General features: G+C 37.3%; 1 protein-coding gene across 1 annotated transcript in view; it reads right to left on the bottom strand.

The window, feature by feature from the left end:
* Nucleotides 1-16,204, bottom strand: part of GTF2F2 (general transcription factor IIF subunit 2) — a 151,095-nt gene that overhangs the window by 25,661 nt on the left and 109,230 nt on the right. Inside the window, exon 6 of the mRNA XM_022574878.3 lies at nt 5,280-5,379. Coding sequence (XP_022430586.1) covers nt 5,280-5,379 — 100 coding nt within the window. The remainder of the gene's footprint in view (nt 1-5,279; nt 5,380-16,204) is intronic.

Below are 16,204 nucleotides of genomic sequence, written 5' to 3'. Positions count from 1 at the left end.
AGTAATCAAGACAGTATGGTACTGGCACAAAAATAGAAATATACATCAACGGAATAGGATAGAAAGCCCAGAGATAAACCCACACACCTAAGGTCACCTTATCTTTGATAAAGGAGACAAGAATATACAATGGAGAAAAGACAGCCTCTTCAATAAACGGTGCTGGGAAAACTGGACAGCTACATGTAAAAGAATAAAATTAGAACACTCCCCAGCACCATACACAAAAATAAACTCAAAATGGATTAAAGACCTAAATGGAAGGCCAGACACTATAAAACTCTTAGAGGAAAACATAGGAAGAACACTCTTTGACATAAATCACAGCAAGATCCTTTTTGACCCACCTCCTAGAGAAATGGAAATAAAAACAAAAATAAACCAATGGGACCTAATGAAACTTAAAAGCTTTTGCACAGGGGCTTCCCTGGTGGCACAGTGGTTGAGAGTCCGCCTGCCGATGCAGGGGACATGGGTTCGTGCCCCGTTCCAGGAAGATCCCACATGCCGCGGAGCGGCTAGGACCGTGAGCTCTGGGCCTGCGCGTCCAGAGCCTGTGCTCTGCAACGGGAGAGGCCACAACAGTGAGAGGCCCGCATACTGCAAAAAAAAAAAAAAAAAAAAAAAAAGCTTTTGCACAGCAAAGGAAACCATAAACAAGATGAAAAGACAACCCCCAGAATGGGAAAAAATATTTGCAAATGAAGCAACTGACAAAGGATTAATCTCCAAAATTTACAAGCAGCTCATGCAGCTCAGTGTCAAAAAAACAAACAACCCAGTTCAAAAATGGGCAGAAGACCTAAACAGATATACCCTGAGAAAACCATAATTCAAAAAAAGTCATGTACCACAATGTTCACTGCAGCTCTATTTACAATAGCCAGGACATGGAAGCAACCTAAGTGTCCGTCAACAGATGAATGGATAAAGAAGATGTGGCACACACATACAATGGAATATTACTCAGCCATAAGAAGAACGAAATTGAGTTATTTGTAGTGAGGTGGATGGACCCAGAGTATGTCATACAGAGTGAAGCAAGTCAGAAAGAGAAAAACAAATACCATATGCTAACACATATACACAGAATCTTAAAAAAAAAAATAAAAAGGTTCTGAAGAACCTAGGGGCAGGACAGGAATAAAGACGCAGACGTAGAGAAGGGACTTGAGGACACAGAGAGGGGGAAGGGTAAGCTGGGACGAAGTGAGAGAGTGGCATGGACATATATACACTACCAAATGTAAAATAGATAGCTAGTGGGAAGCAGCCGCATAGCACAGGGAGATGAGCTCGGTGGTCTGTGACCACCTAGAGGGGTGGGATTGGGAGGGTGGGACGGAGACGCAAGAGGGAGAAGATATGGGGATATATGTATATGTATAGCTGATTCACTCTGGTATAAAGCAGAAACTAACACACCATTGTAAAGCAATTATATTCCAATAAAGATGTTTAAAAAAAACACAAAAAACTGAACATCTTAGTACTTCCCTGGTGGTACAGTGGTTAAGAATCCACCTGCCAATGCCGGGGACACAGGTTTGAGCCCTGGTCCGGGAAGATCCCACATGCCGTGGAGCAACTAAGCCCGTGCACCACAACTACTGAAGCCCGCGCACCTAGAGCCTGTCTTCTGCAACAAGAGAAGCCACTGCAACGAGAAGCCCGTGCATCGCAATGAAGAGTAGCCCCCGCTCACCACAACTAGAGGAAGCCCGCGCGCAGCAACAAAGACCCAACGCAGCCAAAAATAAATTAATTAAAAAAAATTTTTTTAAATAAACAAATAAAACTGAACATCTTGATTACATAATCTCTAAGTCATTCTTGTTGAATGAACTACACTGAAGTTTCTCAATCACTTAAAAATTAATGTTCCTGACAATAACAAAAGTTTTATACTCTTCTTACAGTTGGCATTATAATACTGAATATCCTTTTAAAAGCTATGCAGGTGCCTTCACCCATTTTGATACAATCCCATGGAAAAAATTCACTAAACATTCAAATAACATATGTGGTAAGTTACAGTCAATCTCTGTTAATCAAAGATTACTATATGACTCATCACTGTAATTACGTTAATATTAACGACTCATTTACGCTATGACAACCTTAACAAAGGCTGTTACCGTGAACTGAAATGTCACTTAATGTTAAAAAGAGTCTTTAAAGTGGATGTGATGGCTTTTTTTTTCTTTTTTTTCAATAGATCTTTATTGGAGTATAATTGCTTCACAATACCGTGTTAGTTTCTGTTGCACAACAAAGCGAATCAGCCATATGCGTACACTTGTCCCCATATCCCCTCCCTCTTGAGATGTGATAGCTTTATATCCTAATAAGTGGTTTAGAATATACAATATATTTGTATTTATTTTAGCAGTAGAAAGAAAGCAATGAAAAACATTCTAAAAATGACATTTGGAATGTATCTTCTATACCTGACAGGTAGATATAGTGCCAATGTCACTCTGTATATGAATTAGATAGAGGTCAGAGCTTTAATACTAAGCAAAGGTGCCAGCTTTGACTGACCTAAGAGAGATTTTCCTTTTGCCTCAGAAATGATGGTATGTGGTAGTATAACAAGAGTGACCCTTATAATGGAATTTAAGAAAAAACAACTATAATATACAAATGTGGACTCACTAGGTCAAAGGAAATATAGATTATACCCCAAATGGGGTCTGAAAAGGCATGACCAGAGAAATTGAAAGAAGTGGTAGCTCCATGAAGACAGGAATTTTATTTATTTGGTTCACCAAGAGTAGGTATCTCAGGCATAAAGCAGGCATTAAAAAAATATTATTTTTGTTGACAGAAGACAAACCTTAGATAACTGTGGAAGGACATTGTCATGGCTAAGTACTAACACTCTTCCCTAGCTTTCTTCCCTTTCCCATTCCAACAGAAAAGTTTTACTGCCCACTGTAACAATTCAGACAATACATGCTCACTGTGACAATTCCAACAATTCAAAAAAGATTTCATAAAGAGGAAAATTAGGATAACATCACTCTAGAGCCTACCATCAAAAAATAACAACTTAAAGTACTGAACTAATCCTTATTTTGGGACAAGTGTTTCTGACCTTTTCCTATCCTAAGCAATAGGGAGAAACACTATTGCATATACATCTTTGGCCACTTGTCTTACTATGATAAATTCTTAGATACAAGACTGCTAGATCAAAGGATGTATCCTTTTATAGTGCTTTTGACACAAATTACCAAACTTCTCTCCAGAAAGGCTATAAATATACTTTTTTATAGCCTATGGAAGGCGTGCTCTTCCTTGTCCTCACTGCAACAAAAACTTACACAAGAGTAGAAACAGGTATACAGAAGCCTGACCCATAAGTGGAGAAAAAAGCATAGTCAGGGGCTACGGGAGAAGCATATTAATGAATAAGAGAGGCAAAGACAAGTAAGGCCTATCCTATTTTACTTCTCTATTTCCACTTGGCTCCAGAAGGTTGTATGTATTCCCATCTAAGAGCAGAAAAGACTGGAATAGAAGAGGACAAAGAAGGAGACTTCTACTTACTTGTCTCAATCAACAGACATCATAAAAATACCTCTCTTGGATTATCTTATGTTTGTCCCCACTTATCTTGCCTATCCTCTTTTTTAGTTTATTTTTCCCCTGACACATAACCAGAGGCTATAAAACGAAAGCCTGCGTGCATGCAGCTGAATTGTGACTTGCTTGACTAAATCCACACAGTGTAGCAATTTTTAATATCTGAATGTCTTTAGAAGGGGCACATACACTCCAGTTCATCAGTCTCTACCATTTATCTTCTTAAATTTCAGCATCCCACCCAGAGAGATGCCTGCTTGGTCCTGGAGGCACTTGCATTTGCTACCTTTCACATAAAATAACTGAAAGAAATTCAAATATCATAAAGCAGTGGTTTGGCAGATACCATCTGCGTCACTGAATAAGCCTGGAACTTAAGGCCAGTCTTAAAGAGTGTTTATTTCTTCCTAAACTCAGTATCAAGGGGAATCTTAAGCAACAAAGGAGGACACAGGTTATCAACTCTTAATTGCTACTTGACTTAACTTAGGCTTCCTTTTATTTTCAGAAAATCATCACATTTCTCCTGACACTGCAGGTACTTCAAGACCCAGAACCCTTAGCCCTTTTAGCACTGCTAATAATGTGCAACAACACAGCACAGTGGTTCATTAAGAGCAAGGCTCCTACTCACAGACACAGAAAACAAACTTATGGTCACCAAAGGGGAAGTAGGGGGAGGGATAAATCAGGAGTATGGGATTGACAGATACACACTACTATATATAAAACAAACAGCAAGGACCTATTGTATAGCACAGAGAACTATATTCAGTATCTTGTAATAACCTAAAATGTGCATAACCAGATCACTTTGCTGGACACCTGAAACTAATGCAATATTATAAATCACCTTTACTTCAATTAAAAAAAAAAAGTAAGACTCTTAAAACAGACTATCTGATTCAACACCTGGACTGGCTAATTACTGGCTGTGTGACCTAAAGTAAGCTAACCTCTCTGTGCCTCAGTTACTTCATCTGTAAAATAAGGATAGTAGCAGTAGTTACAATAGTAAGAACAGTGCCTGGCACAAAGTACACATAATATGTATACATGTGTATACATATTTTATACACACAGAAAATACATACTGTGTGTGTGTATATATATGCTGTGTATATATATAATAAATATAGTATATATGATATACTTCAATAAAAAAGGTTTAAATACACACACACACACACACACACACACACACACACACACACACACACACAGGCAGTCCTTGCTTTGAATGGTAGTGTGAGGCCGTAAAAATGCCCATAAAAGCTGAAACTATGCAAAGCCATCTTAATAATCAATGGGAAAAATTATCATTGTTTCATGACCTTTAAAATTTTTTGTCAAAACACTAAAAACTCTCAGTTATAAAGGTATTGAGAAAAAACAGCAAAACTAATATTTATTAAGGACACTAAAACATTAGAAACATTTAAAAATGAAGTGTTTTATTTCTTTGAAAAACTTTTCAGGAGTCATTTGAACAGTGGTTGCCTTCTTCTCATCGTATGATTTAGGATACACAGTGAACATCTTTTCTATGTTTGGCAAACTGTTAACTTCCTCACTAAGTCTGGATAACTCAAGCGCCTGACAGCAAGGTATGTGACTGCCGAGGTCCTTTCAAAAGCTAAGAGTCTGATATTAAAGACAGAACAGTGAAGAAAGACATGAAGACTTACATTGTATTGATGATTAGCAACAGGTTTGTAATTGGTTGTCACAACTTTGTCTAGTTGCTGTGACAGCCTCACAGGTTTGGAAGATTCTTCTATTTGTAATCTGAAAAACAGAAGGCATTATTAACAAACTTACTTGTTTACTGGAGTGAAACCTGAAGAGTTATTCCTATAATTCTTCAAGACTAATACTTAATATATAAAGAAGATACATCAGTCTTAATACTTCAAAAACACACTGAATATGACAATAATGTAGAAACCAGACCATAAGCTAAACATGCAAACCATGTCATTTAATTCTACAACTTCCTTCTAAACCTATACTTTGCAGTCAAACTTTAAGTTTTAAAACAAAGAAGCTAATCAGCTTTAAATTTCTAGAGAAAAATTTGCATGTAAAAATGAATTATCTTAAGTTATATGGTCTAAAACTAATCAAGGTATTAATCCAAAACGTCTGTTCATTTGATGAGATTAAAGTATGATAAAAAGATGACACATCAGCACTCAGGATCTAGTGGCTAGTAGCTGCTTTAATGGACAGTGCATATAAATAACATTTCCATCATCACAGACATTTCTATTGGACAGCATTGGTTGTCCAACTGTAGGACTCCATCCATCTAAATTAAAATATAATTAAAAACATCACTTTTGGAAAAAGAGCCATAAAATAAACCTATGACACTAGGTATAGCATATTATAAATATATATATTCAAATAGCAATCTGAGGAGATTTTGTTTTGGACTAAATATTACCATACCCAGTGACTCACATTCAACCATTTACTTCTTATTTTAAAAATTAATTCTTTGGCATATGAGCACAGTAAATCTAAAAAATGTTTTAAGGGGGAAAATGGTGTAGCTTTCAAAATGACTTTTTTTTTTTTAATCAAAGTGACTATTTTTTAAAGGACAGAAGGTACCACTGTACCCCAGACTTCTCATCGGCAAGATATCAGAATACAAGAATATATTTAAAGTACTATAGAAAAAGAATTGCCAACCATGTCTAGCTAAACTATAATTGAAGAGTAAGAGTGAAATAAAAGTATTTTTGTACAAAAACAAAGTTTATCATTCACAGATCCTCACTGAGAGAACTACTCAAGGATTCATTTCAGCAAAAAGTAAAATGAACCCAAAAGGAACTAGTGAAATGCAATGGTCACAGCAAAGAAGCTGAGAACCATGTTAGAAAATTACCTACTTGATACAGACAAAAAAAAGAAGGTGGGTTTTTAAAGAAAATGGAACTTAACATGAAAGAATGGGAAGAAAGAGAGCAGAATGAATGCATTTAAGATTTCCATATGCTTTCTAAATTTTCTGCAATAAGCATCAATCACTTTCATAATCAGAAAAGGAAGTATACTTTCTTAAAGGAAAACGAAAAATCATTTCTTAGTTTGAAAGCCTTAAAAATGTTGGTCATTTAAAAATAATACATGTTGAACATCATATTACTTTATTTTAATGGGACTTTAAATTCTTTGGTTCAACAGGAACTAAAAATTTTCATTTAAAATTCCTTCAAAAGAGAAAAACAAATACTGTATGCTAACACATATATATGGAACCTAAAAAAAAAAAAAAAGGTTCTGAAGAACCTAGGGGCAGGACAGGAATAAAGATGCAGACTTAGAGAATGGACTTGAGGACACAGGGAGTGGGAATGGTAAGCTGGGGTGGGATAGGGAGGGTGGGAGGGAGACGCAAGAGGGAGGGGATACGGGGATACATGTATATGTACAGCTGATTCGCTTTGTTATAAAGCAGAAACTAACACACCATTGTAGAGCAATTATAGTCCAATAAAGACGTTAAAAAAATAAAATAAAATTCCTTCAAAGGCACAACTTGCAGTATAAAAGGTACCTGCTTTTATAACATTCTTATTATTTAATTACTTGGTTGGAGTTATTTCTCTGTTTATTTCTGCCTATTTTTCGGGATATAATACCAAATTCCTCAGAAGATATTAAATATCTACCAATTGCTTTTTTAATTTGAAAGCTATAAATACTACAGGTTTTATTTTTAACTATGATCCCCAAATTGAGTATAGCCATTTCTGTATTAAAATATAAATATTTTAATCCTTCCAATTATTCATAAACCCATATATATCCTTTAAATACATAAATTCATTATTTTATGAAGTGTAAAAAAAAGTACTTTAGAAATGTCTTTAGAAACTTACTGTATATGTTACCATAAATCATATGTAGTTTGTTACTTTGCTTTTCATGGGCCAAATATACTTTCTATGAACCAGGAAGAAGGCACTAGCTAGAGGTCTAGAAGGGAGATGTCCACCCAAAGATGGACTTGGGCTAACAATCCTTCAGTGGCCTCTTGACTGTTCTTGGGTGACACGTAAGCTCCTTTACATGACTGCATGTCCCTATGGGATCAAGTCCCTGATATCTCTCTAGCTTAATCCACTGTTCTCCCACATCTGCATCCCCATGGCTCCAGCTGTGCCATGACCAGACTTTAGAAGGAGCCTCTTACAGGCAATCATCCAGCAAATGATTACTGGGTGCCTCTCTCTGAAGAAAAGACTTGGTTAGTGGAAGACAAACATTAAACAAACGCTTATCTATAACTGATTATCTGCAGGACTGAAGAGGGACAGGGGGTTGATATTATGACAACTGACTGCGTGCTGCTACGAAGTAAAGATTAACTCCAGGATGTGCACTTGAGGGTAAGCTGGAGCAGGGCAATCCAAACTTGTAAGAGGTGAGGCGAAAAAGACTGGGCAGAAATCACTCCTCCAAGCTGAGAAGATGTCTCAAAGTGACTGAGAGATAAGCGTTTAGAGAGAAAAGAATGATTGAAGACAGATATAGGAATGTTTACAAAGAGGTAGAACTAAGCATGTGTAATTCCTTGAAAAAAGGGCGGAAAAAACCCCCCCATAACCAAGTGGCAACCTGTCTCTGAACACCTCTCTATGCTCTAACCTTAGCCCCATCCCCTTAATGCAATCAGTTCTCAGGGGTTTGGCCTCTCTAGATGGTAATCTACCTGTTATGCTGCCACTAAATTATCTTTCCTGATTCAATCACCTCACTCCACAATTTGATCTTATAAGGCATTCAAGGAGGGAGGCATGCGCTAGCTTCTTCCTTCTACATTAAATGATTGTTCCCATTACTTCACAATTTGAAAATTCCTTGGGGTTTCAGTTTGTTCAGGTAAGTGCATTTTTATAAACGGTAGCTTATTCTTGTCATGCTCTTACACTAGAATTTATTTTCAGCCACTGCATCCCGATTCAGGTTCATGTGGCATACTTTCCTTTCAATTCTAATACAAAAGTTCTAAAAGTCAATTTCATCATCCATAGAGTGTCATGACTCATGCCATTTTTATCCTCAAAGTATTTAATCTTTTAAATATATAAAGGAAAACACTGAATTAACTTTTAAAAAAATAAAAAGCTCACATTAAAATTTAACCTTTTTATTATACATTTAAAAAGTCAAGTCTAAGCGTTTTGTTTTAATTAAAAGAAGATATCTTTATGATTCAAAACTCAAAAGGTGGGACTTCCCTGGTGGGACAGGGGTTAAGAATCTGCCTGCCAATGCAGGGGACACGGGTTCGAGCCCTGGTCTGGGAAGATCCCACATGCCACAGAGCAACTAAGCCCGTGCACCACAACTACTGAGCCTGAGCTCTAGAGCCCGTGAGCCACAACGACTGAGCCAGCATGCCACAACTACTGAAGCCCACATGCCTAGAGCCCATGCTCTACAACAAGAGAAACCACAGCAATGAGAAGCCCACGCACCGCAACAAAGAGTAGCCCCCCCCGCTCACCCCAACTAGAGAAAGCCCACGCGCAGCACCGAAGACCCAATGCGGCCATAAATAAATAAGTAGATTAAAACAAAACAAAACACCTCAAAAGATTAATCTGTGGACTGAAAATATAACATATTCTTAAAGAACTAAATCTTAAAATACTTTAACTAACCTGAATAGTTTAAAATAATTTAGCAGGGTTCTTTACTTAACATTAAATAATTCATTTAACATTATCTCATGAAGCGTCAGAACAATTTGCAACTCCACTTCATCACTGAACAAAGCACCAAATTAAACATCACTGACCTCAACATGCCTTCAAAGTCAAAATGAGGTTTAAAACTAGGCTTGTACAAAATAATTTAATTTGGAAATATTTGGTTTGTACAGCTGAACAGCAAACTACACACAGAGGTTTTATGCTGGACTGGGAGGAAGCTAAAAGTTTTGCTGTCCCAACCATTTAAAAAACTGGGTCTTAACTTTTTCAGAAAATTTAAAAACATGGTGTTATTTTCAAGAAGTAATAGAAAAATATTACTATGTGATCATTTAGACACAGCTAGGCCCTGTTTTACAAACCATTAAAAAAAAATACGTGTTGCTAATTACTACCACCATTTCAGGACAATTTAGAATACACATTCACATTCTTAGAAGACTAGGACTCAATGAATTACCAGTCTTTCTAGAATTATTATTTAAAGAGTCAGTTTTATCTCTCATTTTTTCCCATCAAAGAAAAAGCTCAAGGGCTACGTGACCCAAGAGCTTAAACACTAATAAAACGACAACTATAACAAATAACAGACATTTAAAGCACTTACTATGTTGCTAGAAACTGTGTTAAAAGCTTTACCTACATCTTTTCAATCTTGCTTTTTCCTTATAGAAGGCAAAACAGAACTGGAACTCAGATCTTTTTTTTTAACCCAAAGGTTCAAGCAGTTAATCTATACAGTCCCTAAAAGGCCATATAATAGAATAACATCTCTAATTAAAAGCTTATTGAATTTAGATCAAAATAAGTAATTCTCTTATAATAACTATAAATGGAATATAACCTTTAAAAATTGTGAATCACTTTGTTGTACACCTGAAACTTACATAATATTGTATATCAATTATAGCTCAAAAAACACTTAATTCTCCTTGCTGCTCATCAACCTGCCTTCAACTAGCCTAATTCCACACACACACACACACACACACACACACACACAGAGAGAGAGAAAGAAGAGCACATTCTCCTTTATAACACTGAAAAAAATATTCCTATTAAGTCAATGTCACTAGTCACTAGGCTATAATCATGGTGCATAATCACCCTTATTAAAGTTACTTAAAGATCTTCATTATACTTTATTAAGATTTATGCACTACAGTGGAAATTCAATTCTCAAATTGTTTAGTATATTTTGAAAATATAAAATTCATTTAAAAAAAGTAGCATAAACATCCCCAAATATTTTAAAGTATGAACACTGGTAAGATCTAACAGGAACTGAAAAAAGCCAAATTCTACTGCTCTAAGCTGTTGGCAGGCTGGGGAAGAGAAGTCTACAAATTTTAGTCAACAGATCTTTTTTTTAACCTCCCTGCTACATATAATGCTTCTTATGTAAAAGTAACTCAAAAATATTGGCTAAGCATATGAACAAATGACCTTTATTGGACACCTTTTTTAGATCACGAAGGCTGAATCCCATATTAACAAATTTCCCAATAATGCCTGATTTTATACATATAGACTATAATCCTGCCTAAGCAAAACACCCTTAGTAATACTGCCTTGCTAATCTGGTTATTAACTATAGAGTTAAACAACTACAAAAACACTGAATGACAAATGTTTCCATCAGCAGCTGCCAATGTAGGAGTCATTTTATAATGTAAATATCACTATTTTAGCATTCATCTATCCTTTGTGCTCTAGCTGCGTTTGACTGCGATTTATGCTATTTTTAAAATGACAGGTTTCACAAAAGAAGGTAAATTTTCTTAAGATGCTGATTTCATTTTTGAAAGGGAGAGAGTAAAGCAGTGAAGGAGGTAAACAGTGCCTCCCAAGGGGGAGAAGGAAGCTGACGTTTGCCGGGTGAGAGAGAAAAGTCTCTGGGCAAGGAGAAGCAGGAACAGCCCGGAGCGCTGGGACTGCCTGTGAAAACACCCACTGGGCCCTAAGTCAGATAACAAAAACAAGTTTCAGAAGAAGGCCCAGCTTGGGAGCAGGTGGACAGAAGGCTGGGAGAAAGGCCAGGTGAGGGAATAACCAGGTGTATGCTGAGCTGATTCACTAATACAAAAAGGTTCTGATGATGCCTAGTTTTAAGACAGTACGTTTATAGGAAGCTTCAATAGGACAGAGAGCTTCTCAGAGGAATAGTAATAGTAAAACATTTTAGTCTATTAGAATGTGGATTTGAAAAAATTTTAGCACTTGCAGTTGACGAGTAATCAAATATACCCTTATCTGGCAGGACTACTAGAAGGATTACAGACAGTAAATATTAAAATTAAGTATCTCTTAGAAATATCTGTGAATTATTTGTAAGCTTCATGAAAACAGGGACCTTGCTCATATCCCTACGGCCTAGAATGGGCATGCAATGTAAACGTGGTAAGTTAGGAAAAAAAGGATCAGAAGAAGAAAGGTTTTAGGCTGCATTTAATCAGAGATGGTAATTTGGATGTAAAATCATAAGACTTACAGCGATATATGCTAACATTTAGATCCGGCATCTAAGAGAAGAGACTGTAAAATATATTAAGGTTTAATGTTCACTCTGTAGGAAACACCCAATAAAGGGAAAAACTCCATTATCTGCTTGCACTGTCCAATACAGTAGCCACTAGCAACATGCAACTCTTTAAATTAAATTAAAACCTCAGTTCCTTAGGCACACCAGCCACATTAAGTGTTCAACAGCCACATGTGGCTACCATACTGGACAATACAGATACAGAACACTTCTATCGTTGCAGAAAGTTCTACTGGAGAGCGCAAGAGAATCGCCAACGCAAATGTCTACAGGGGCCTGTCAAGTAAAGAAGAAAAAGTGAGAGGTGAGGGCTGTGGTGAACTGGAAACAGAGCAAAAGCTCCACCCCAAGTGGGCAACTAGTCCTCAGCACCAGGTTACTCTGCAGGAGCGTAAGACTGCTATTACCAGATTGCCTAATTATTCAAGAAAATCCAGAGGCAGATTTTTATGTGAAATCATTCATTAGACACTGCCAACTAATTCAATTTTTTTAAAAGGGCAATCCTCCTCCCCCAAAACAAAACAAAACCCCCCTCAAAACCAAAAAACACATACACTAGCTATACCAGGCCTCCAGTTAGCAGTCCTCTGATCCATATATCTCTATCCCAGGGGGTTGTTTTTTTTTTGTTGTTTTTTTTTTGCGATACACGGGCCTCCCACTGCTGTGGCCTCTCCCGTTGTGGAGCACAGGCTCTGGACGCACAGGCCCAGCGGCCATGGCTCACGGGCCCAGCTGCTCCGCGGCATGTGGGATCCTCCCGGACCGGGACACTAACCCGTGTCCCCTGCATCGGCAGGTGGACTCCCAACCACTGCGCCACCGGGGAAGCCCCTGTTTTTTGTTTTAAGCAAAGCAGCAGCAAAGATCTAAGAATTATAACTAGATCTAAGAAAGCCATGACACAAGTGCGTCATAAACACTGGCATCAAAACTACACAATTTTGTTGAAGGACCTGCAATTCCCTGCACCTCCAATTCCACGCTGCCGTCCTGAGATCCATGAGCTGGCTGATGGACTCTCCCAGATTCCTCTTAGGAGAGGGCATTTTAGCTCGTGCTCAAACAGTCAAAAAATATCTCCTATATAATACAGAATTTTGATCATTTTTGGCTTTTTATAAAACTAGCAATTTCATATGATTCAACCTAACAGCTCCCTCTTTTTCTCCTCCCTATGATTGTTTTTTTAAAATTTTATTGAAGTATAGCTGATTTACAGTGTTGTGTTAATTTCTGTTGTACAGCAAAGGGACTCAGTTACAGATATATATACATATACATTCTTTTTCAGATTCTTTCCCATTACGCTTTATCACAGGAGATTGAATACAGTTCCCTGTGCTACCCAGCAGGACCTTGCTGCTTATCCATCCTATATATACTAGTTGGCATCTGCTAACCCCAAACCCCCAATCCTCTCCCTGCCCGCCACCCCTCACAGGCAACCAGAAGTCTGTTCTCTAGGTCGGTGAGTCCTAACAGTTCCCTCTTAATGGAAGACTTAACGCTGAGTTGAATTCTTTTACATGAGAGTAATATAATTCAAATCACTAATTAAGTCCCAGCGTGAGGGTGACTTGCCCATGATCATACAGCTTGTCTGAAAGGGAAAAAAATTCAAGATTCCTCGTCCAGTGCTCTTATATCACTACATCTTAAACATAATGAGGCAATCCAGATGTCTTTTCAAGTTGGTAAACATATACTATCCCAATTTAAAATATTTATAGCTATTTAAGAAAATATATTATGTCCAAAACGCGTCCATTACATTAGCTAGCAAGTTGTTCGGAAGGGACCTACATCTGGCGAGGGAAATGATAATTCACAACGCACCCTGTTTTCTCCTAGATTTGTTAGAAACAACAGCCATCCGCAAGTTTCTGGTATGTGTTGGGTAAGGTAAAATAAATGACAGTGTAATGAAGACATTTTATGTGTCTTGGTTTAATTTTTGCCTACTTTTTTCTTTTTCACCAAAACACTGTAAGACTGTCAATCCAATTTTCACTTCTCCAGGAAAAGCATATATCACCAACATTCCGGAGAGTATCTGTTTACCTAATCTGTGAGCTAAACAACACAATCTCCACTCAACAGTCCAAAATATAAATATCTTACCTGATGGCCACAACATTTTTACTATCTTATGTAGTTTCCTTTTCTCTCATAGTCCTTCCTTATGTAATCTGCTTAATATCTTGAACTTGAAGGCACCTTCAGTGGATCCCTTTAGCCTAAGCAGTAGCATTACTTCCCAGTCACCAGTGCTCTGGTTGCATGCAAGTACTACAGATGTCCGAATGGGAGGAAGCGGGTCAGGAAGACAGCACATGCAACTGGTTCTTAGGAGTCTGGGAAGCAACAAGGTATCTAAGGTTTGCACTGCCCGGAGTTTTTGTTCAAATAATTATAAACTTTGGTTGCTTGAAACTTTTTCTTTGCAATGTGTTTTTTCTTTAGTCCAAGAAAGGCATGACTTCTTATATCATCTCATGAAAGCAAATTGTTTTTTACCTTAGAAAGTTGTGATTTCAGTGTAAGAGTGTGTGTGATAGGGAAGGGGGAAAAGAAGGGGGGCAGTTGAAGGGGGGGCGGAAGGAAGCAACAGCATTTGATGTAAGAAACCCTTTACTGCTTATGTTTTTCCTGTTAATCAAATACCCTAGTCAATATTTTGGTAGAGGCAAAAAGCAGAAACACATGAGGAAAAAAGTTTAGCTAATCAGGGACAATTTATTGTTTCTCAACACATGTCCAAGTAGCTACTCTTTTTATGCTAGAAATGAAATTACCCTAAACTCCAAAGGATGATGAATGACAAAAATACTTGTTTCATTTTTAAGAACTTTTCATTTTATTTCCCTTCTCCATACTCCAAGAAAAGTAAAAAGCCTAAATAATTTGGTATGATTCCCAGGGGTGGCGGGTAAAAGCTTATCTATCAAAAGGACCAGGAACCATATTTATAACTCAATACAGTCGGGTCCTCCATATCTGAGGATGCAAAACACATGGATAACAAGGTCCAGCTGTATTATACCATTTTACATAAGGAACTTGCACATCTGTGAATTTTGGTGTCTGCAGGGGGTCCTGGAACCAATGTCCCATGGATACCCAGGGATGACTGTTTTCAAAAAGGCAACAAAGAAATATCTTTTGGATTCAGATTCATGCTGATAATTTCCCATTAAAAAAAAAAAGTCAGAGATTAAGCAAACCTATGGCACACAGAACAACTCTGAACAATGCTTCGTTTAGAAAGAATGTACCATATCATGGTATGGTAGGGTCTGAACACAGACTCCAGTTTTAAGGTCCAGTTCTACTATTAGGTGTTACCTTGGTCAAGTTAGTCAGTCTCTTCGACACCTTGGTGCTCTCACGGGGAAAAATGAGAATTACAACAACAGAAATAAGTGAGATAATCTTTACAAGACAATAAATGGCCTGTCCCATGGGACGCATTCAGTACATTGTATTATTATTTTACTTACTGTGATCACTTCAGTAGCCACACTAAACAGAAATGTATGGAAGTTATTTGAATAAACATAACTTCTAATAAATCTGCTTCACTGATTAGATTTATGGAATCTGTGTTCATCCTTTACCCTGATGGGGGGGATATTTGGCTACATCAGATAAAAAGCACTTTCTTTGATCTCCTTTGACATTTTCAAGGATAAGAAAATTTCTTTCCAAATGCCATTCAGCTGCAGGTAAAATGTGTAATGCTCATGGAAGTGCTAATTAGAACTAATTATAATTTAACCACAGCAATAGGGCAGCTTACAGTTTTGGGTAACTGTTCATATATCAGATTTTAAAAATTTACTGGATTTCAGATGTAGTCAAAATATTTTTGGAGTTAATCCTTAGGGCACTCAAATCAATCTCTCATATATGACCTTCAACCATTAGTGACCAGAACATGAGTTTGAGTTTAACAAAAGTAGAAAAATGCGTTTGAGCAGAACATCTTCCTAAGTTATGCAGATACCTCACAACCATTTTAAAACTAAATATTAGTTTCAAAAATATCTTTCCCCATCTTCCTCGTCATATTAAAGCATGATTCAAGGAGGTTATGTAAATATTTTTCTTCCCAGGAGACAGGGTCACCTCCAGACAAACTGCATAGTGGGTGCAACTGAATGAAGTAGCTGTTTTATTCCTCTCCTTCCCTTTATTGTGGATATCTATTTCACTGAGGTGAGTGGCCCTATTTTTCCACCTCCTGGACCTTTTTAGTCCTTGATTTTCTCTAGGTTTCTCTAGGACCCCTTGATTTTCTCTAGTTTTCTAAATAGCTCTAGATTATTTC

The sequence above is a fragment of the Delphinapterus leucas genome, chromosome 18 (genome assembly GCF_059928025.1).
Source record: "Delphinapterus leucas isolate spDelLeu-1000000601 "Yukka" chromosome 18, BTC_Dleu_Yukka2, whole genome shotgun sequence".
NCBI classification, from domain to species: Eukaryota; Metazoa; Chordata; class Mammalia; order Artiodactyla; family Monodontidae; genus Delphinapterus; species Delphinapterus leucas.
Note: the sequence above shows the minus strand (reverse complement) of the source record. Positions and strands in the feature narration are given on the sequence as shown.